General features: G+C 49.6%; 1 protein-coding gene across 2 annotated transcripts in view; it reads right to left on the bottom strand.

Moving 5' to 3' along the window:
- Positions 1–23474, bottom strand: part of LOC145362179 (BRD4-interacting chromatin-remodeling complex-associated protein-like) — a 122345-nt gene that overhangs the window by 11802 nt on the left and 87069 nt on the right. For both annotated transcript variants that reach the window (XM_080218232.1, XM_080218233.1), the window contains 7 exons: positions 19051–21081; positions 11805–12050; positions 8479–9327; positions 6383–6626; positions 3663–3808; positions 2714–2842; positions 690–751 (listed from right to left, as the gene is read on the bottom strand). In XM_080218232.1, coding sequence (XP_080074358.1) covers positions 690–751; positions 2714–2842; positions 3663–3808; positions 6383–6626; positions 8479–9327; positions 11805–12050; positions 19051–21081 — 3707 coding nt within the window. The remainder of the gene's footprint in view (positions 1–689; positions 752–2713; positions 2843–3662; positions 3809–6382; positions 6627–8478; positions 9328–11804; positions 12051–19050; positions 21082–23474) is intronic.

Below are 23474 nucleotides of genomic sequence, written 5' to 3'. Positions count from 1 at the left end.
TTAGTTGCCGAAAGTAGTTGAGCGTCGACCACATTGCTGTGGCTCTGGGTCACACGTAGGCCAGACTGGGTAAGGACAGCACATTAGTGAGCCAGATGGGTTTTTCCAACAATGGCTTCATGGTCATCAGTAGATTCTTAATTCCAGATATTTTTTAATTGAACTCAAATTCCACTATCTGCTGTGTGGGATTCAAACCTGGATCCCCCAGAACATTAGCTGAGTTTCTGGATTAATAGTCTAACGATAATACCTCGAGGCCATTGCCTCCCCTTGGTGTACAGTGTAAACACCAGAGAGGAGTTGGATAGAAAGGGTTGCTCTTGAACTGTAGGATTTCAGAGACAGGTTGCAGAATGGTGTAAAATATAACAGCAGCAGCAACGTAGGAATGTGGTTGACTCTCAGCTGCCCTCTGAACAAGGGCAACTAGGGATGGGCAATAAATGCTGGCCCAGACAGCGATGCCCATTCCCACAAGTGAATAAAAAAAAACCCAGAAAATGTAAGCAGTTGTAGGCCATTTTGCCCTTCTGGCTCGCTCCACCATTCATTGTGATCATCTAACTCAATAACCCATTTCCGCTTTCCCTCCAGATCTTTTGATCCCTTTAGCCCCGAGAGCTATATCTATACGGCGACTTCTGCAGATTAATCAAAAAAAAACTGTAGCCAAGGAAGTCACTTACACAGCTTCCTTTGTCGGTTTCAGGGACACAGGCACCTTCAATCCTCCTAACTTATTGTCCATCTGTGGAAAGACAGCAGGAGAAAGAGAGACTGAGAATGGAAATATTTACAATAATCATAGCAATAACTGGAAAACTGAGGGAAAGAGTGAACATTATCTTCCTGTGGTAGCAGCAATTTTACAAATATCTTGTTTTTTTAAAATCCAGATGTGAGTCTCGGTGGCTGGGCCAGCATTTATTGCCCATCCCTAATTGCCCTTTTAGCAGGTGGTGGTGAGGCACCTTCTTGAATTGCTGCAGTCCACGTGGTGTAGGTACACCCCCAGTGCTGTTAGGGAGGGAGCTCCAGGACATTGACCCAGTGACAATGAGAATGCTAACTGAATGAGTTGGCTAATCATAGATACCTTTATTTATTTGTTTATTAGTGTCACGAGTAGGTTTACGTTAACACTGCAATGAAGTCACTGTGAAAATCCCCTAGATATCAATCTTGATCAAAGAGTCTGCAGCAGACCCAGGTGAGGGGAGAGAGAGTGGAAGGAAAACCAGAACAACTTTGGGAACTATGGGTCTAAAAAAAATCACCAGTTTCCCCCAAACACACTCCAGAAGGCGTGCGTCTTGCCTGGGTGAGTGCAATTCTAACACCCAAGAAGTTTGACACCACCCAAGAACAAAGCAACTCATTTGATCAGCACCCATTCACCACTTTAAGCATTCACTCCCTCCACACCACTGACACAGTGGTAGCTGTGTGTACCATCTACAAGATGCACTGCTGCAACTCAGCAAGGCTCCTTTAACAGCACCTTCCAAACCCAAGGCCTCTACCACCTAGAAGGGCAAGGGCAGCAGATACCTGGGGCAGCACAGTGGCACAATGCTTACCACTGCTGCCTCTCAGCACCAGGGAACCGGGTTCGATTCTCAGCTTGGGTGGCTGTATCTGTGGAGTTTGCACATTTCCCCCCATGTCTGCGTGGGTTTCCTCCAGGTTCGCTAGTTTCCTCCCACAGTCCAAAAATGTGCAGGTTAGGTGGATTGGCCATGGTAAAATTGCCCCATAGTGTCAGAGGACTAGCTAGGGTAAATGCATGGGGTTATGGTGATACGGTCTGGGTGGGATTGTGGTCGGTGCAAACTCAATAGGCCAATTGGCTACCTTCTGCACTGTAGGGGTTCTATGATTCTATGAACACCACCACCTGTGAGTTCCCCTCTGAGTCACACATCATTCTGATGTGAAACTATATCACTGCTTCTTCACTGTCACCATATGGACTGCAGCTGCTCATGAAAAGTGTCCCACCACCATTGTCCTCACCAACGATCTGGGCCTGTTGATAGAGATAAACTTCTACAACTTGTCAACAGCTTCATTCTCACTGTTACTGGGACAAATGCCTGGAACACTCTCTCTAGCAATGTGAGGGTACTTACATGGAGCACACCACACCTTCAAGGGTAATTAGGGATGGGCAACAAATACTTGCCTTGGATGTGACATCCACATTCAGGAAAAGAATGAAAAAAAAGACAGAACTATGGGTGGCACAGTGGTTAGCACTGCTGCCTCACAGTGCCAGGGACCCAGGTTCAATTCCAGCCTTGGGTCACTGTCTGTGTGGAGTTTGCACATTCTCCCTGTGTCTGCGTGGGCATCCTCAGGGCACTGCAGATTCCACACACAGTCCAAAGATGTGCTGGTTAGATTGATTGGCCACGTTAAATTGCCCCTTAGTGTGAGAGGGATTAGCAGGGTAAATACGTGGAGTTACAGAGATAGAGCCTGGGTGGGATTGTGGTTGGTGCAGACTTGATGGGCCAAATTGCAGCATTTTGTGCTGTAGGGATTCTATGACGACCTCCCTTCCTTTTGCTGTTGCAGATACAGCTCGTAAGGAAGTAGCCCCGGAAGGGGTCACTCTCCATGGCTGGGCACAGTGGGCACCATCTAGGAGGAACTTCCCACCCTGCCAAGGAAGTTAAGATCAACTCTCTCCGTTCCTCTCACATACCTGATGTGCCTGAACTGAGGTCGCTGGCATTAGCTGCGTCAGCCCTTTACCCAGCAGCTGGATCTGGATGGGTCCTTTAGTCAAGTTCATGTTCAGGCCTGAAATCGAACTGATGACTCCTGGTTTAGCCTGTGGACAGCCAAGAATAGGTTATGCATCAGTAGGTCACGCAAACCAGTCTTCCACCCGTTGACTCTGTCTACACTTCCCGCTGCCTTGGCAAAGCAGCCAACATAATCGCGGACCCCATGTACCCCGGACATTCTCTCTTCCACCTTCTTTGGTCAGGAAGCAGATACAAAAGTCTGAGGTCACATATCAACCGACTCAAGAACAGCTTCTTCTCTGCTGCCATCAGACCTTTGAATGGACCTACCTCGCAGCTTTCTCTATAGCCTAGCTGTGACTGTAACACTACATTCTGCACTCTCCTTTCCTTCTCTATGAGCGGTATGCTTTGTCTGTACAGCATGCAAGAAACAATACTTTTCACCGTATTCTAGCATGTGCGACAATAATAAATCAAATCAAATCAAATCAAGGTCAATGCTGGTGTGGGGTAGGAGCACTGGGGGTGGGGGTAAGGGACTGAGAACAATGTACTACGAAGCAAGCCAGCAAGTTCAGCAAAATATACCAGAAATTACATCTAAAAACACGCACAAACAAAACCAGTGCTACCATGGTCAGAGAGTGCCATCCTTCAGATGCAGGGTCAAATCTGAGCAGTACTGAAGATCCCCAGGACAGAGAGTCTAACTGATCAATATCCCCCTCTCAGCTGTCGAAACAGTTCTCCTACCCCCAGGGGGCAATCTTCCTTGACTTATCAGTCACCCGTGCATCGAATGACATCAAACAGGCAAGCTACTTTGGAACTTTTCAACTGGATCAGATACAAGTCAGAAGCGAGTTTATTACCGTAAACACAGACGCTTGCAACATCTACCTGCAGGGCTGGTTGAATCTGGTGCTGTGCGAGAGGCTTCATCTGTATAGGGACCGCTGCTCCTGGCTGCAAGTGGCAGGTGCCTCCGGGTATTCCCCCTGCGATGACTTTGCTGTCTGGGGACCTCGTTGTGGTTGTTGTACCTGCTGTAATTAGTGGGATAATGTTCAATCAACTACAGGAGCAACATTAACGAAGCGATCCACCACCAGCACAATCCCAACCCCTGTTTACGGTGCTCTCACTGGCCAGACACAGCAATTAAACACCAGGAAACACAAAGCTGTATTGTTAACGCTGAACTGTGCTTCAATGGGACTTCAATCCCACTCCAGGATTGTCACTTCCAATGCAGCACTGAGATAGAGCGGCACTGTCAGCCGTGCCATCTTTCAGATGGGACAGAAACAAGGAGGAGGAGTAGGCCATTCAGCCCTTCCAGCCTGCTCTGCCATTTATCTTGATCATGGTTGATCATCAAATTCAATATCCGGATCTCCCCCCCCCCTCCCTTCAAAGAACAAAGAAAATTACAGCACAGGAACAGGCCCTTCGGCCCTCCAAGCCTGCACCAACCATGCCACTCCTCTGAACTAAAATCCCCTACCCTTCTGGGACCATATCCCTCCATTCCCTTCTATTTGTGTATCTGTCAAGACTTAAAAGTCACTACCACGTCCGCTTCCACTACCTCTCCCGGCAACGAGTTCCAGGCACCCATTATCCTGTGTAAAAAACCTGCCTCGCACATCTCCTTTAAACTTTGCCCCTCGTACCTTAAACCTGTGCCCCCTAGTAATTGACTCTTCCATCCTGGGAAAAAGCTTCTGACTATCCACTCTGTCCATGCCTCTCATAATCTTGTAGACTTCTATCAGGTCTCCCCTCAACCTCCGTCATTCCAGTGAGAACAAAGCAAGTTTCTCCAACCTTTCCTCATAGCTAATGCCCTCCATACCAGGCAGCATCTTGGTAAATCTTTTTTGTCCTCTCTCCAAAGCCTCCACATCCTTCTGGTAGTGTGGCGACCAGGACTGAACTTCCCATATCTCTTGATTCCTTTAGCCCCAAGAGCGACATCTAATTTCTTCTGGAAATCGCACAACATTTTTACCTCAGCTACTTTCTGTGGGAGTGAATTCCACACATTCATCACCCTCTGGGTGAAGAAATTTCTCCTCACCTCAGTTCCAATCCTTATCCTCAAACTATGACCCCTAGTTCTGGGCTCCACCCATTATTGGGAACATTCTTCCTGAATCCACCCTGTCTAACTCTGTTAGAATTTGATAAATTGAGATGTTAAATCATGGCCCCCAGCTGTCCTCTCAAGGGAGGTGGCATAGTGAACCCTAAGGAGCACTGACAGAGGGCGTACAGGTCCACAGGTTCCTGAAAGTGGCAACACAGGCGGATAAGGTGGTCACTGGACTAGTAATCCAGAGACCCAGGATAATGTAGGACCCAGGTTCAAATCCCACCCCAGCAGGCAGTGAAACTTCAATTCAATAAAAATCTGGATTTAAAACTCATGAAGACATTGTTCGAAGGGAAGGAAATCTGCCATCGTTACCAGGTCTGGACTACATGTCAGTAATGTGGTCAACTCTTCAATGCCCCCCGATATGGGCCAAATGTGGGCAACTGGGACTAGCTTAGGGGTTTAAAAAAAGGCAGCATGAACAAGTTGGGCCGAAGGGCCTGTTTCCATGCTGTAAACCTTTCTTAACACTGCAATTAATTCACTGTGAAAATCCTCTCATCACCACACTCCAGCACCTGTTCAGGTACATTGAGGGAGAATTTAGCATGGCCAATGCACCCTAACCAACATGTCTTTCAGACAGTAGGAGGAAACTGGAGCACCCGGAGGAAACCCATGGAGATAACGTGCAGACTCCGCGCAGACAGTGACCCAAGCCGGGAATAGAACCTGGGTTCCTGACGCTGTGAGGCAGCAGCGCTAACCATTGTGCCACTGTGTCGCCCCATGTTCATTATCTCATTGCTACTGGTTGCCTTTCTGATATGACAACAGATGGCTTAGTGGTATTATCGCGAGACTATTAATCCACAAATTCAGCTAATGTTCTGAGGAGCCGGGTTCAAATCCTGTCACAGCAGAGGGTGGAATTTGAATTCAATATATTAAAAAAATCTGGAATTAAGAATCAGCTGATGACCACGAAACAACTGTCGATTGTTGGAAAATCCTATCTGGTTCACTAATGCTCCATTAGGGAAGGAAATCTGCTATCCTTACCCAGTCTGGCCTACATCATTGAATATTTGATCCATCTGTGCTGACATTCCCACCCACGCCCTATCCCCACAGCCCCACATATTTACTCTGCTAATTCTCCCTCAATTCAGCATGGTCAATCCACCTAACACGCGCATATTTGGGCTGTGGGAGGAAACTGGAGCACCCGGAGGAAACCCACACAGACACGGGGGGAATGTGCAAACTCCACGTGGACAGTCACCCGCAGCCGGAATCGAACCTGGGTCCCCAGCGCTGCAAGGCAGCAGTGCTAACCACTGTGCCACCGTGCTGCCCATGTGACATCAGAGCCACAGAAACATGATTGCTTCTCAAATGCCCTCTAAAACGGCCCTGCAAGCCATAAAGGCTGGTCAGCCAGTGATGCCCACATCCCACGAATGGAAAAAAAAAACTTTGCCCATCTACCCCTACCCACCAAGGTTAGGTTGCGTACCTGCTGAAGATGTCTTCACGAGAACGGATGTCTGTTGCAGAAGTGTTGCCAGAGCTGCCTGACCCCCTCCCTGAGGCTGGGATTTAATACTGGCTGAGCTGGTGTGTACCTGGGTTGGGACACTGGGAGACTGCACCTGACTCCCGATCAGCATGGCGGGTGCCTGACTGCTCAACTGGCTGAACCCAGACACAGCCTGGTTCGCTGCAGACTGCTTGGCTTGGAGGATTATGTTGTGCTGCATCTGTTGAAATAAAAAGCACTGCCATGTCTCTGCTTCTGCTGACTCTCAGACAATCCGCGTAAAATTCGCAACAACGAACAGGCCATTTGGCCCCACCAATCCGTGTTAGCCCGAGCCTCCTCCCCACCCTATTTCATCGCACCCTATCAGCACAGCGGGAAGGGGAAAGGGAAGGTACAGGGGGATTGGGAGGGTGTGTGGAGGCACCAGGAAGGAGAAACTGAGGAGGCTGCAAGGGCAGTGGGTGAGTCAGAATCCAGAGAACATGGATCTAACGGAGAGGCAATATCTTCAAGGCAGGGGGCAAAAATAAAGGGAGGTACGGAATAGACAATTGGTAAAAGAAAATAACCAGTCGAGATTGTAACATCTGTGCCTTTCTGTTCTAGTGAAAACCCTGAGACGTTTTGTTACAAAGGCACCATCTAAATGCAGGTAAAAACCACTTATCTTCCTCAGTCCTCACTTTCCCCGACATTTGGGAGATCAAATTCGGGTGCAAATTGTATTGTAATTGGGGGGACCCTTAGGACCACTGACATACAGAGGGATCTGGGCATACAGGTCCACAGATTCCCGGAAGTGGCAACACAGGCGGATAAGGCAGTCAAGGTGGCGTACAGCATGCTTGCCTTCATCAGCTGGGACATCAAGTATAAAAGTTGGCAAGTTAAGTTACAGCTGTATAAAACTTCAGTTAGGCCACATTTGGAATATTGCACATGATTCTGGTTGCCACACTTCCAGAAGGACGTGGATGCTTTGGAGAGAGTGCAAAGATAGTTCGCCAGGATGTTGCCTGGTCTGGAGGGTTTTAGGTATGAGGTTGGACAAGCTAGGATTGTTTACACTGGAACAACAGAGGTTGGGGGGGGGGGGGGGTCTACAAAATTATGAGGGGTGTAGACAAGGTGGATAGTCAAAGGTTTTTTCCCCCAGGGTGGAAAGGTCAACTACAAGAGGGCACAGGTTCAAGGTGAGGGGGGAGAGTTTAGGGGAGATGAACGGGGAAAGTTTCCCACACAGAGGGTGGTGGGTGCCTGCCATGTGCTGCTAGTGGGGGTGGTGGAAGCAGGCACATTAGCAACATTCAAGGTGCATCTTGATAGGCACACAAACGGGAGGCGAAGAGAGAGAGATAGAAACCACATATGGGCAATAAGTAGTGGAATAAAAATTAGTAATCAGAACAGGCTTGCTGGGCCAAAGGGCTGTAAGGTCAAGTAATTACGACCCTCCATCCCCATCCTAATATAGAAAGAGTATTATTAAACTAGAAAAAGAGTGCAGAAGAGATTTACTGGGATGCTACTGGGACGCTACTGGGACTAAGTTATAAGGAGAGGCTGGATAGACTGGGACCTTTTTCCTCTGGAGAGTAGAAAGCTGAGGGGTGATCTTATAGAGATCTATAAAATAATGAAGGGCACATATCAGCTAGACAGTCAATATCTTTTCCCAAAGGTAGGGGAGTCTAAAACTAGAGGGCATAGGTTTAAGGTGAGAGGGGAGAAATACAATAAGGTCCAGAGGGGCAATTCTTTCACACAGAGGGTGGTGAGTGTCTGGAACAAGCTGCCAGAGGTAGTAGTAGAGGCAGGTTTTTGTTTTTTAATAAGCGTTTAGACAGTTACATGTGTAAGATGGGTATAGAGGGATAAGGGCTAAATGCAGGCAATTGGGGCTAGCTTAGGGGTTTTAAAAAAAAAGGGTGGCATAGACAAGCTGGGCCGAAGGGCCTCTTTCAATGCTGTAAACCTTGGTGACTCTATTCACCCTTCCAAACCGCCTCCCCAACTGTCCAGCCTTCCAACCCTGGTGGTCTTGCACTCCAGCTCCCCGCCCTGCTCACCTGCTGCAGTTTCTCCATGATGTTTTTCTGCTGTTCGCTGGGGTTGGTGATCGAAGAAATGGACTGGAGCTGGTTGGTCACCATCTGGAACTTCTGCTGCTGCTCGGCCGTGAGGTGCAGCGTCTGGTAGACGGGTTGCAGGGGGGCCTGTGATTGGGACTGGCAGTGCAATTGGAGCTGCACGTTCTGCGCCGGAGACTGCGTCGCGTGATGCTCGCCCGCCGCTTGGGAAGGAGCTGTGGACGGGTGCAAGAGGTGGGACGGGGTCTGCACCTCCGCCTGACTCTGGACCTGCGGGGTGGGCTGGACCTGGAGGTGTATCTGGGTGGGTGACGTCAGCTGGGCCTGAGACTGGGGTGGGGGCTCAGGTTGGGAGGGATTCTGGAACTGAACCTGCACGTGCGGCTGTGACGGAGGCCTCATGGGGTGCTGCCCCTGCGGCGTCCCGTGCGGGGAGGACTGGACCTGCGTCTGAATCACGTAGAGGGGCTGCAGGGGGAGTTGAGACGGAGTACAGGAGCGGGAGAGGGGCTCAGAAGGCGGTCTGGACAGCACCTGGGGCTGCGAGGACGGCCGCGACTGAGGGCGGGAGGGGGGTCTCGACAGGGGCTGCGGCTGAGAGGGGGGACGAGACTGGTGGGGCGACTGCATCTGGTGGGGGGATTGCATTTGGTGGGGGGACTGCATCTGGTGGGGGGATTGCATTTGGTGGGGCGACTGCATCTGATGGGGGGACTGCATCTGCTGAAGGTGAAGTTGGCCGTCGCTTTGCGGTGCTTGAGGTAGAGGTGACTGCGAGGTAACCGGCAGCTGTTGCAAAGCCGTCTTCTGCTGCCCGGAAGCCATCTGCTGAGTGAACCAAACAAAAGTAGAACCTCGCGGAATTTCATACAGCGAAACTCAAACGCGATCTAGGTTGCTAGTTCCTTCAAGATAAAATGGTTTGTTGAATGAAGTGGACAGAGAAACAAGATTCCTATTTTGATGCAAAAAGAGATCACACTCTAAATTTCAGTCTCACTCACTTACAACATCCACAACTTGACCTGATACTTAATACCTGCCTCCTTCTGTACTGTAGGGATTCTACAAAATTCTGTCATCTCAGTGGAAAACAATAATATTGGATGCTTTCTTCACCAACATTTTAAAAGAAAAGCAGCACTGCACATTTTCATGGACTGATCAAGGTGGGGAACAAAATAAAGTCTCCTCACTTTCAAGCACACAGTGCGATCAAACACTCCCAGGACAGCTACAAGACGGGGTTAGAGACAGAATAAAGCTCCCTCTATGCTGTCTCCATCAAACACTCCCAGGACAGGTACAGCACGGGGTTAGATACAGAATAAAGCTCCCTCTACACTGTCACCCATCAAACACTCCCATGACAGGTACAGCACAGGGTTAGATACAGAGTAAAGCTCCCTCTACACTGTCCCCCATCAAACACTCCCAGGACAGGTACAGCACAGGGTTAGATACAGAGTAAAGCTCCCTCTACACTCCCATTTCTATCAAATCTCCCCCCAGTGCCTTTGCTTCGAGAAGTACAACTGGACCTTGTAACTATAATACGGCCTGCCTGGCACAATTGTAGTAAATCTCCTCTCAAAGGCCTTCATATTCTTCCCAAAACCCTGAACTGACCTGCCATGCCGTCTCTCCCCAAACCCCCTCCCTCCCCACATTGTACCTCACGCAGATTTTGGGGAGAAAACAACATTGATTGACGGTGTACGGTGTGGCGCAACCAATGATCTGTGCGCTGTGTAAATCAGATTCGTATTCTACACATATACGCATACAGACAGATCACACTTTGCATCTTCCTCTAATATAAGTAAATGTTAGGAATTAAAAGGAGGCAAGGTGGAAGGAACAGTAAACAGCAGCTTTTAGCCAGAAGGAAGGGCAAGTGTAGAAAGCCCATTTGGAGAGGGCGAGGTTCACCAGTCTATTACAGGCCACGCACACACAAAGACACGAGCTTTGACGGGGGGTGGGGGTCAGTGTGGATCGCTAACTGCACATTTAAACATCACCAGCCAGGACGAGATCCAGAGCCCTCAGTACAGGTGGCAATAGAGACTCATCCCCTCCCAAGCAAGCAAGCAACCAGAGACTTGGAATACAAGTAACCCCTTCCTCGACACTCAAAATCTGCCGCAGTGACAACCTGAGCAACACTCCCAAACCTGAGAAGAAAACTCATAGATTGAGTGAATTCCTCACGTAAATTATCACCAATTTACAGCACAGAAAGAGGGCATTTGGCCCAACTAGTCTGTGCTGGTCTTAATGCTCCACGTGAGACTTTATCAGCATACCCTTCCGGCTGTGCACCATTTTAAACTTCAGCAACCCCATCACAGGGCTGCATTCTCAAAGCGATCTGAACTTTTTGTACCTTCTTATTGCAATTAATTTGCTGACTTCTTTATTTTATAAAATTTGGAATAAGTCTCGAGAGAACACCTTTGCAGCTCACTCCCAGGAGAGGTACAGCACAGGGTCAGCTACGGAGTAAAGCTCCCTCTACACTGTCCCCCATCAAACACTCCCAGGACAGGTACAGCACAGTCAGATATGGAGAGCAGCCTCTCCTAACAAATATGTTGCAGTCCCGATCTCACAAAAAAGTTCTCCCCTCTTCCCCAACATTTTACATCTTGATGCAAATTTTCCATAGAGTACTGCAGACCTGATTGTGGCCATTCAGCCCAGTGTCTGTGCTGGTTCTTTGAAGTAAAATCTAATTAGTCTCGTTTCTCCCCATTGCCCTCGCAAATTGCTCCTTTTCCAATCATTTACCCAATATTATCTTGAAAGTTCCTGCTGCCCTGTGAGGCAGCACATCCCAGATTAGCATAACTTTGCTGCATCAATTAAAAAAAGCCCCTCCACATCTCCTCAGGTTCTTGTTCCAAGTGCCTTAAAGCTGCATCCCTTCTGGTTACCAACCCTCCAGCTGCCAGAAACAGTTTCCCGCGACCACTCTGTCCATCACTATCCTGTTTGAAGACCTCTAATTGAATCTCCTCTCAGAGAGAAGAGCTCCGGCTCCTTCCGTCCCACCCGCATCCGTCCCCCACCGGCGAAATCTCCTCCAAGGCCTCGACAACCTGCCTGCGCTACGACACGCAGAAACGGACACAACACTCAAGCTGCCGGCCTGATCCCCGTAAAAAGAGTTCTTGGCCAAATGTCACGTGTGCAGATAACGCAGACTGGGACCCGTCAAAACTCAAAAGCAAGAGAGCCATGTTAGTAGAGGGCGTCAGAGAGCGAGAGATTGGGAGGAGGGCGGGTGTTGTCAGGACTACCTGGCCAGCCCGTATCTGCTGGAACGGTGCGTTTGGCAGCGAGGGCAACCCCGTTTGCCCTTTGGAGTCCGCGTGTCCCGCAGGCGTGGCCGGTGCCAGCCCCACGCTACTGCTGACGATAACGGAGGCAGGGACACTGCCAGTGGTGGAGGTCGGCGCTAAGCTGTGAGGGGATGGCTGGTTCAGGCCCTTTTCCTGTTGGAGTTTCAGGGCTGCCTGGTAAAGCTGCTGCTGTTTCTGTTCCTGCTGTAATGTTCAAGACAAAGTCCATCAGACACACAACGGCACCGTTAACGAGAGCTGCACCTCAGAAACACCCACTCTCCCCCTCCGGGGATGGCGGGGGGGCCCACGCCAAACAAAACTGCAAAGGACACCCACCCACAGGTGAATGCAAAAAAAAAATAAAACATCAGCACGCACTCAGCGCCACTCGTCAAGAAGTTGGGTGGCACAGTGGTTAGCACGACTGCCTCACACAGGGATCTGGGTTCAATTCCAGCTGTGGGTCACTGTCTGTGTGGATTCTGCATGTCTCCCTGTGTCTGCGTGGGTTTCCATTGGGTGCTCTGGTTTCTTCCCACAGTCCAAAGATGTGCAGGTTGGGTGGATTGGCCATGCTAAATTTCCCTCTGGTGTCCAAAGATGTGTAGATTAGGGGAATTAGTGGGGTAAATACATGCAGTTGCTGGGATAGGGCCTGGGGGGACTACTGTTATTGATGCAGACTCAATAGGCCAAATGGCCTCCTTCCGCACTGTAGGGATTCTATGAACATAATCCCTCCAAATCCCTGTGCCTCTCCATGTCTGGTCTCTTCCCCCATTCTCAGGGGGGAGATGGGGGAACTCTGGTGTCACTGTGCCAAAGGGCCCCTTTCTGCGCTGTAGGGATTCTATAATTCTATTTTATAATTCATTGGACTAGTAACCCAGACATGCTAATGCACTCATGGTTGGTGGAATTTGAACAAAATCTGGAACTGAAAGCTTCTCTCAGTAATGGTGACCATAAAATCATTGTCGATTGTCGTAAAAACCCTGGTTCACTAATGTCCTTTAAGGAAGGAAATCTGCCTCCTTATCTGGTCTGGCCTACACATAACCCTAGAGCCACAGTAATAATTGCCCTCTGAAATGGCCTGTGCACAGGGCAATTCGGGATGGTCAACAAATGCTGGCCTTGATAAACGCCCACATCCCATGAAGGAATTTGAAAAAAAAATTTACTCCACCATTGGTGGCTGTGTCTTCAGCTGTCAAGACCCCAAGCTCTGCAATTCCCTTCTTAAGTCTCTCAATCCCTCTTCTTTAAGACGCATCTTAAAACCTACCACACCTGGAGTATTTTGTGCAGTTTTGGTGTCCTTATCTGAGAAGGATGCCCTTGCTATAGAGGGAGTACAGTGAAGATTTACCGGGCTGATTCCTGGGATTGCAAGTCTGTCATATGAGGAGAGACTAAGTCAGTTAGGATTATATTCACTGGAGTTTAGAACAGTGAGAGGCGATCCCATAGAAATGTATAAAATTCTAACAAGGTTAGACAGGGTAGAGTCAGAAAGAATGTTCCCGATGTTGGGGGAGTCCAGAACTAGGGGTCATAGTTTGAGGATAAGGGATAAACCTTTTAGGGCATTTTGGATAGGTGCAGGAAGAATAGGGTGGTTGTAGTGGGTGACTTTAATCTTCCTGGAGTGAATTGGAGGGGGCCTAGAGCTGGGGGTACGGAGGGAGAGGAGTTTGTGAAATGTGTTTTGGAAGGGTCTCTAGAGCAGTATGTAACTAGTCCGACTAGGGGAGAGGCTATACTGGATTTAGTGTTGGGTAATGAGCCGGGGCAGGTGGGAGAGGTAGAGGTAGGCGAACATGTGGCTAATAGTGACCACAAGTCCGTCTACTTTAGCATAAAAATGGAAAGGGACGAGTGCCGGCCGAACGGGAGTGTGCTGAACTGGGGAAAGGCGAGCTATAGCAGGATTAGGAGAGAGCTGCAGGACACTGATTGGGAAGGACTGTTAGCTGGCAAGTGGGAGGCTTTTAAAGGCAAAATGAAATGGTTGCAGGGGAGGTATGTTCCGGTTAAGAGGAAGGATGGGAAAGGTAGGATTAGAGAGCCGTGGATTACAGGGGGTATCGAAGACTTGGTCAGGAAGAAGAGGGAGGCGTATGTTAGGTCGAAACGACTGGGTACGGAGAGTGCGCTGGAGGAATATAGAGAGAGTAGGAAGGAGCTAAAAAGGGGAGTTAGAAGGGAGGAGAGGGCATGAAATGGCTTTGGCTGGTAGGATTAAGGAGAATCCAAAGGCATTTTATTCCTATATTAGGAGCAAGAGAGTAGTTAGAGGGAAAATTGGTCCTCTTAGGGACAAAAGCAGGGAGTTATGTATTGAGTAGGAGGGAATGGGGGAGCTCCTGAATGAATACTTTGCGTCGGTATTCACAAAGGAGAGGGGTTCGGAATCGTGCGGTCTGTTAGAGGGAGCTGAGGATCAGCTGCAGGAAATATCTATTACGAGGGAGGAAGTGCTAGGGCTATTGTGTAGCGTAAGGACGGATAAAGCTCCGGGGCCTGATGGTATTTATCCCAGGCTGCTTAGGGAGGTGAAAGATGAAATTGCTGGGCCTCTGGCGCAAATCTTTGTCTCTTCTTTGGACACAGGTGAGGTCCCAGAAGACTGGAGGGTGGCAAATGTGGTACCGCTGTTCAAAAAAGGTAGTAGGGATAACCCTGGGAATTATAGGCCGGTGAGTTTGACATCGGTGGTAGGGAAATTAATGGAAAAAGTACTTAGGGGTAGGATTTATGAGCATTTGGAGCGTTGCGGTCTGATTGGGGATACGCAACATGGCTTTGTTAGTGGGAGGTCTTGCCTTACGAATCTGGTGGAATTCTTTGAGGAGGTGACAAAAAAGGTTGACGATGGGCAAGCCGTTGATGTCATCTATATGGATTTCAGTAAGGCGTTTGACAAAGTCCCTCATGGTAGGCTGGTAGAAAAGGTTAAGGCGCATGGGATACGGGGTCAGGTAGCTAGGTGGATTGAGAACTGGCTGGGCAATAGGAGACAGAGGGTAGTTGTGGAGGGGACTTTGTCCAGCTGGAGGCCAGTGACCAGTGGTGTGCCGCAGGGCTCGGTACTGGGACCTCTCCTCTTTGTAGTATACATAAATGACTTGGAAGAGAGCGTAGGTAGTGTGATCAGCAAGTTTGCTGATGACACCAAGATGGCAGGGTTGGCAGGTACTGAAATGGATTGTCAGGTGATACAACAGGATATAGATAGGTTGGTGCATTGGGCAGATAGGTGGCAGATGGAATTTAATCCTGACAAATGCGAGGTGATGCATTTTGGAAGGAATAATGTAGAGAGGAGCTATGTGATTAAAGGTAGACAAATTAGGAGTATAGAAACACAGAGGGACCTGGGAGTGCAGGTTCACAAATCCATGAAGGTTGTGACACAAGTGGAGAATGTTGTCAGGAAGGCTTATGGAATGCTAGCCTTTATAGGAAGAGGTATAGAGTTTAAAAGCTGCCGTCTAATGCTTCAGTTGTATAGAATGTTGGTTAGACCGCATTTGGAGTACTGCGTCCAGTTCTGGTCACCTTACTACCGGAAGGACGTGGAGGCTCTGGAAAGGGTGCAGAGGAGGTTTACCAGGATGTTGCCTGGCATGGAGGGGTTGGGTTACGAGGAAAGGTTGGAGAAACTGGGACTGTTCTCTTTGGAAAGACGGAGATTGAGGGGTGACATGATAGAGGTATATAAGATACTGAAGGGAATAGACAGGGTCAATAGTGAGAGACTGCTCCCTAGATTGGTTACGAATACAAGAGGACATGATTTAAGGGTGAGGGGGGAGAGGTATAATTTGGATATGAGAGGAAGGTTCTTTACGCAGAGAGTAGTGGGGGTATGGAACACGCTACCGAGTGGGGTGGTGGAGGCGGGAACGTTGGACTCGTTTAAGGTTCAGTTAGATAGGCACATGAGTGAAACGAGGATGGAGGGTTATGGTAGGGGTTATTGAATAAGGGTTAGAACCTCGGGAGACACCGGAAAGGCAGGCTTGTGATTAACGTTTTTGTCTTTTCACTCCGCAGGTGGAGGTCCACCTCGTTGTCAAACGAGGGGCATGCACACGGTGGGTCGTGCGTGGGCTACTCCTGGAGGTTCTGGGAGTGGCCTAGTACTTCGTGTCGGTGTGTGTGCTTGATCCTGGACCGGTAGACAGGCACCGCAACAGCTCGGTGACTAGCACTGCTAGCTGTGCAGATACATGGATTTGGGCCTGTGTCTGTGGGAGTTTGTGCATTCTCCCTGTGGTTCCGTGGGTTTCCTCCGGGCGCTCCGGTTTCCTCCCACACCCCAAAGATGTGCTCTTAGGCTGATTGGTTTCTACCAAATTGACACTATTCTCCCCTGAATCTGGCTAAGTCAGGGGTTCTATTTGTAGATACGCAGGGTAGAATAGGTGTAGGGTGATGCGGCGGCGCGGGCTTGTTGGGCCGAAGGGCCTGTTTCCCGTGCTGGGTTGTTCTTTGTTCTTTTTTGACTGAGGTGAGGAGAAATTTCTTCACCCAGAGGGTGGTGAATGTGTGGAATTCACTCCCACAGAAAGTATTTGAGGCCAAAACATTGTGAGATTTCAAAAAGAAATTAGATATCGCTCCTGGGGCAAAAGGGATCGAGGGATGGGGAGGGAAGGGGGAGGAATCAGGATATTGAATTTGATGATCAGCCATGATCAAAATGAATGGCAGATCAGGCTCAAAGGGCTGAATGGCCTACCCCTGCTTCTAGTTTCTACGTTTACCTCTTTTTCTCTTAAAAGTTAGTTTATTTATTAGTCACAAGTCAGCTTACATTCACTCTGAAACGAAGTTACTGTGAAAAATCCCCTAGTCGTCACTCTCTAGCACCTGTTTGGGTGCAACTGAGGGAGAATTTAGCACGGCCAATGTGCCTAACCAGCACGTCTTTCAGACTGTGGGAGGAAATTGCAGCACCTGGAGGAAACCCATGCAGACACGAGGGTAACGTGCAGACTCCGCACACAGTCAGTAACCCAAGCCGAGAATTGAACCCAGATCCCTGGCGCCGTGAGACAGCAGTGCTAACCACTGAGCCACCTGGTCACCTATCCTAACTTATACAGCTCCTTATATGACAGTGTCGAATTTCGTTTGATAATCGCTTGAGAAGCTTCTTGGGACATTAAAGGAGGTATAAAAATTTGAAGTTGTTGTTGAAATGCAAGTGTCAGTCAGCATCTGGGGAGAGGAGAGGGCAGGTTAACTGTTGGGGAGGTGCCCCATAATTTGACACACATATTCTCTTGCATTTACAGCTTTCACTTTCTATTTGTTTGCTATGTTTATGTTTCTATTAATGAATCTAGTGGCGCTGTGTATCCTCCACGCTCTGTTACACGCCCTGCATATTCCCTACGGAAGCAGATAGGAAAGGCAACTGTTCCCCTGGCATTGCCTCACTTTACGCTGGCCCCAGGGATTTCTGCTTCCTGTGGTTCAGACAACAATCGGGACATGAATCAAGTGTATCGCTGTACAAAGCTCTGAAATCAAATTATTGCCTAGCGTATCGTGGGATGATCATCAGGATGGGTGGCTGTGGGAGGATAATGGAAACTCTGATCCTACTAAGCCCTGGGAAGGTTGACAGCGTCACCACCATCTCTTGTCAGAAATTAGGGGAAGGCGATGGTCTACTGGTATTACCGCTAGATTATTAATATGGAAACTCAGCTAACGTTCTGGGGACCCGGGTTCGAATCCCACCACAGCAGATGATGGAATTTGAATTCAATAAAAAATATCTGGAATTAAGAATCTACTGATGACCATTGAAACCAAAACTCATCACTAATGTCCTTTAGGGAAGGAAATCTGCTGTCCTCACCTGGGACTGGCCTACATGCAATGTGGCTGACTCTCAACTGCCCTCCAAGGGCAACTAGGGATGGGTAATAAATGCTGGCCCAGCCAGCAACACCCACATCCCATGAATAAATAAAAAAATACAATGTCAGATGGGGAGGCAGTGGTACTGTCACTGGACTAGCAACCCACAGACACAGGCTAACGTTCTGGGGACCCAGGTTCAAATCCCACCATGCCAAATGGTAAAATTGGAATTCAATAAATATCTATAATTAAGAAGGAAATCATTGTTGATTGCTGTTAAAACCCCATCTAGTTCATTAGTCTCCTTTAGGGAAGGAAATCTACCACCCTTACCTGGGTCTGGCATACATGTGACTCCAGAGCCACAATAATGTGGTTGATTCTTAAATGCCCTCTGAAATGGCTGAGCAAAAGTAAAGCTTTAAAGTTTATTTATTAGTGACGAGTAGGCTTACACTAACACTGCAATGAAGTTACTGTGAAAATCCTCTCGTCGCCACACTCCAGCACCTGTTCAGGTACACTAAAGGAGAATTTAGCACAGCCAATGTACCCAACCAGCACACCTTTTGGACTGTGGGAGGAAACCAGAGCACCTGGAGGAAATCCCACGCAGACATGGGGAGAGTATGCAGACTCCAGACAGACAGTGACCCAAGCTGGGAACCGAACCCGGGCCCCTTCCGCTGTGAGGCAGCAGTGCTGAGCACTGTGCCATGTCGATCAGTTCAAGGGGCTATTAGGGATGGGCAACAAATACGGTGTCCGCATCCCATGAATGAAGAAAAATAAAGTTAAACTAACAAGTGCGTTACAGGGTTGATGGAATGTTGGTCGTCCACTCGGGGAGGCTGGGAATAAAGGAAGGAAGTGATGCCTCAGTTGTGCAGAGTCTCTGAATGACTGTATGGAGTAATTGTGTTCAGTTCCGGACAGCACATCTCAGGAAGGATATACGGGACAGAGTACAGTGTCGATCCATCAGAACGGGTTAAATTACAAGAAAGTTATGCAAAGCTTGCATTCCCTCAAATTGAGGTAGCTCTGTGGTGATCTAATTGAGGAATTAGAGATTAAAATGATAAATAGGAATTTTATCCTCTGGGATGGGGGAAGTCCAGAACAAAGGGGGCTGGGGGAGTGAGTGTGTGTGTGTGTGTGTGTGTTTGTTTTTGTTGCTGGCCCCACAGAGAGCCCAGCGTCATTGGAAACTTGCACCCCACGAGATGGCCAAGGGTGGGACGGGGGGATGGGAATGGAGATGGCAAGACAGAGAAGTACTTAATGAATCACAACGCAATACCCAAGTCTTTACCTGCTGGAAGAACATGTCTGCTGCGTCCTGGCTGAGGGCTGCGGGGGGCCCTTGTTGGCTGATGATAATTTTTCCGGGTGTCTGCAACATGCTGCTGCTGGGCTGAGAGGCCGGAGGGAGCTGCTGCTGGCCAGGGTGTGGCGGCTGCGTGGACTGAGACTGAGAGGCAGCGGCTGTCTGGACAGTCAGCAGGGAGGGCTGCCCGTTCCCGAGAGCCATCAGGCTGGGGCCAGAGCCCACCTGCTGTTGCTGGATGACACTGGAGCCCTGGGCGTTACTGGCTGGCTGCTGGATGCTGACCGCTTGGCCCAGACCCTCGCCGCTGTTGAGCATGGTGACCTGGTTGGGGAGCGTCACCCCCTGGATGACGGCCGACTGGCTCTGCTGGTTGATGGCGCCGCCAGCCAGTGTCGCCTGGACTGAAGCGGAATTCTGCGGGTTGAGGCTGTTGGCCAGCGAGACGGGCATCTGGAAGACCGCGGGCTGCCCCACGGGGCCAGGCTGCAGCTGGATGGGGGCAGACAGGATGTGGGTGGTCCCGTGGGCATTCTGGGCGGCTATCACCTGGCTCAGATTCAGCTGGCCGGCAATGTTCTGATTGGTCAAGATCTGGGCGGGCAAGGTCTGATTGGCAATCAGCTGGCCAGCCGGACCCTGACTGGTGATGATGTGAGTCGCGGGCGCCTGTGCTCCCGCAGACTGGGCAGTCAGTATCTGCCCGCCCACATTAGCCTGCAGGGCGGACAGTTGCTGAGAGAGGGGGACGGCAGAGGCACCGGACAGCTGCCCTTGGAGGAGGAACTGGTTCTGGCTCTGCAGCATGGCCTGTTGCATGTGCTGGGGCTGGATGACGATGCTGCCACCTGGCAGGTGGAGGCTTAAGGACTTCCCCAAGGCTTGCTGCGGTGCCTGGTGCTGCTTGAAAACACCGGAGGAGATAGTCTGGGGGAAGCCAGGCCCAGAAGCCGAGAAGACCACATTCTGCACAGGTTTCCCTGCCATGAAGGTCAAATTCTGCTGGGCCTTCTGCTGCTGCTGCTGTTGCTGCTGCAGGGACGCTTCACTCTGGATCGCCAGCGCAGTGTTAGCAGAAGCAAAGGGCTTGGAGCTGATCTGGAAGAGTTTGTGCTGGATGACCCCTCCCGTTGGCTTTGGCTGGATGGGAGTCGGGGTCCTCTGAATGATGACGTTCTGAGTGGAGAGCGGAGCCTGCATCAAGGGGCTGCTCATGGTGGGTCTGACGGCCAGCGACTGGTTTGCCTGGGCGATGGACGTGCCGGCAAAGAGAGAGTTCCCGTTCAGTGCCCCAGGGGCAGCATTCTTCTGGAGCACGAGCCCCGTGTTGGGTGGGGAGACTCCAGCAGAATTCAAGGCCACTTGCTGCTGGTCCGGGGCGGGCGACGATATGTAGCTACCAACTGGCACAGTGGTCATCTGGGTGGGCTGCCCGGCCTTGGTGATGATCTGCTGAGCTGGCTGGTTGATGGTCATGACCGACTGGTTTGACAACTGCCCGACCACTTGGATCTGTCCAATGCCCAAGGCCCCAGACGGACTTCCATTTGGGAGCCCCTGGAGATTGGAGACCGGCTGCAAAGTCACGTTGCCCAGTCCCACTTGCTGCAGGAAAGGCTGGACGTTGATGGCCTTGTTGACCACTTGGCCTCCGATGGTCTGCTGCTGGATCAGAGTCTGCTGGGCAAGGACAGTGGGCTGCTGCTGTAACCCGATTAAGTCCGCACTGGTGGAGAAAAGCTGGGAGGCCTCAGCTGCCTGCGACACTGGCTGCAGGGAGGAGAAGTGGAGGGAGGCAATGTCCAAATCCGCATCTTCTTCCAGCGACTGCTCCGTGATGTTGGCCTCTTGCAAGCTCTGCTGCAAGATGTCACAGGGCTGATCGGAATTCTGCAGGTTGGAACCAGGAGACGGTCCGAGGATATCATCTTCCAGAAAATCGAGATCAACAGCGCTGGAGGGATTCTGAGTCTGCCCACTGTTCAGATGATTAACAGCCGTATCCTGTACATTGAGCTGAAAGGATTCAATAGATTAGCAACTCTGAATTAGATTCTACAGTCACAGATCCAAGGGGCAAAGTAAGCAGCAGCTGATGGAGTCACTTTATCAGAATGTGAAATGAAACAGCAATGGAAAACAAAATAAAAACATATCTCTATTGCAGCTTACATCCAGCTATGGATATCACACTAGATAAAACATTACAGAAGGTACAGAGTGCTAGCAAGGGCTTCAGTTACACATGGAGGCTGAAACGGAGTTTGTTCTCCTTACGGCATGGAATCACAGAATCCCTATAGTGCAGGAGGAGGCTATTTGGCCCATCGAGTCTGCATCGACTACAATCCCACCGAAGCCCTTGAAAGTTAAGGCTTACATTAACACTGTGACAAAGCTACTATGAAATTCCCCGAGTCGCCACACTCCAGCGCCTGTTCAGGACAATGCATCCTAACCACAAGTCTTTCACAGTGTGTGCGCGTGCGGGGGGGCGTGGGGTGGAGGAGGCAAGAACCAGGGAATCCACAGGAAACCCCACACTGACACGGGAAGAATGTTTGTACGGAGTCTGCACAGTGACCCAAGCTGGGAATCGAATCCGGGTCCCTGGTTCTGGCACTATGAGGCAGCACTGCCAACCACTGTGCCACCGTGCCGCCCTATCCCCATAACCCCACGTATTTACCCTGCAAATCCCTCTGACACTTAAGGGGCAGTTTAGCAGGGCCAATCCACTTAACCAACACGTCTTCCGGTCTGCGGGAGGAAACCGGAGCACTGAGAAAATCCACACAGACACAAGGGGTGAATGTGCAAAGTCCACACAGACAGTGACCCAAGCCTGGAATCGAACCTGGGCCCCTGGCACTGAAGCAACAATGCTAACCACGGTGCCTCTGCTTGATGAATCTTGATATATCAAGTAGGGGGAAACTGGCCTGAAGATGAGTAATCAAAGGACACAGATTTAAGGCAATTGGCAAAGGAACCAGATGTGAGGTGTGAAATGTTTACATGCAGGTAATTGTGATCTGGGAGGTGCTGCCTGAGGGGGCGACGGAAGCAGATTCAACAGGAACTTACAAAAAAAAGGGAACTGGGTAAACACTTGAAAGTGGAAAAACAAAATGCAGGCCTATGGGGGAAGGACGAGTGTGACTAATTACAGCTGTTTCAGAGAGCTAGAACAGACACTGTGGGCCAAATGGTCTCCTTCTGCGCTGGACGTTTCCATCAATCTAACCCAAATCCCCTCGCTCAATAATTTCTCTCAACTGCAATAACTTGTGATATGAACAAACATGGAACTATTGCACACAAGCAGCAGTGGGATTAATAATCAGTCAATCGGTTTTTGTTGGGAGTCACTCGAGGGAGAAATGTTATTCAGGGCTGCAGAGCAAACCTCACCACTCATCAAACTAAAGGGCCACCGTTTCTTAAAATCCAAAAACAATCGCATCTAAAAACCAGACATATTTTTAAATTACCATGCATGTATTTGCATTACTAGTCGAGGGATAAACAGCAGCACGGTTGCACAGTGGTTAGCACTGTTACCTCATAGTGCAGGCTTCAATTCCAGCCTTCAGTGAGAGTGTGTGTGTGGAGTTTGCACATTCCCACCCATATCTGTATGGGTTTCCTCTGGGTGCTCCGGTTTTCTCTCTCATTCCGAGCATGTGCAGGTTAGGTGGATCGGCCATGCTAAATTGCCCCTTAGTGTACAAATATGCAGGTTAGGTGGATTGGCCATGGTAAATGCGCAGAGTTATGGTGATAGGGTGGGCCTGTGTAGGATGCTCTTTCAGAGAGTCGGTGCAGACTTGATGGGCCAAACAGCCATCTTTTTGCATTGCAGGGATTCTATAATTAAGCTTGTGGAGTTACCAAGAAGGGAAATGCATAAACACTTGTGAAATGACTGTTACTGGTCTGAACTGGAGTTCCGCTTTAAAAAGGTAGAGAAGACCAGTTTGGGCCAGTGCCAGTCAGTTCCCAAGATTTACTGTTCGATTCCCTTCTGGGTAGGTGCCACATTAAACGTCACTAACCATAAGCTTTTGCACCTCTGTTTTTCCCCATGTTCCAAGTGACCCTTGACCCAACCTGTATGATCCGAAATTTGGCAATCAGGGCCTTCTCTGAACTCGCGAGCCCTCCCCCTCCCCTAACTGGGAGAGAATGCCACCAGTGCGGATTAAAGCTGATCCCATTAACAGGGATCCCTCTGAGGCTCTCTGTGCAGCATTGAGTGCTGTACATTCATTCAACTAAAAATGCCCAAAACAAACAAACAGGTAAAACACCCATTTTCCCACCCATTGGGAATTTAAGCTCTTTTTTTGAGAGAATTGCCCCCTACACCTTTGCTGGGAAAAGGTGAATAGGCTCAAAGTTTTTAA

Source organism: Carcharhinus amblyrhynchos, unplaced genomic scaffold (assembly GCF_965287045.1).
Source record: "Carcharhinus amblyrhynchos unplaced genomic scaffold, sCarAmb.v2.hapA scaffold_37, whole genome shotgun sequence".
Taxonomy (NCBI): Eukaryota; Metazoa; Chordata; class Chondrichthyes; order Carcharhiniformes; family Carcharhinidae; genus Carcharhinus; species Carcharhinus amblyrhynchos.
The sequence above is the reverse complement of the archived record's forward strand: the minus strand, read 5'-3'. Positions and strand labels throughout refer to the sequence as shown.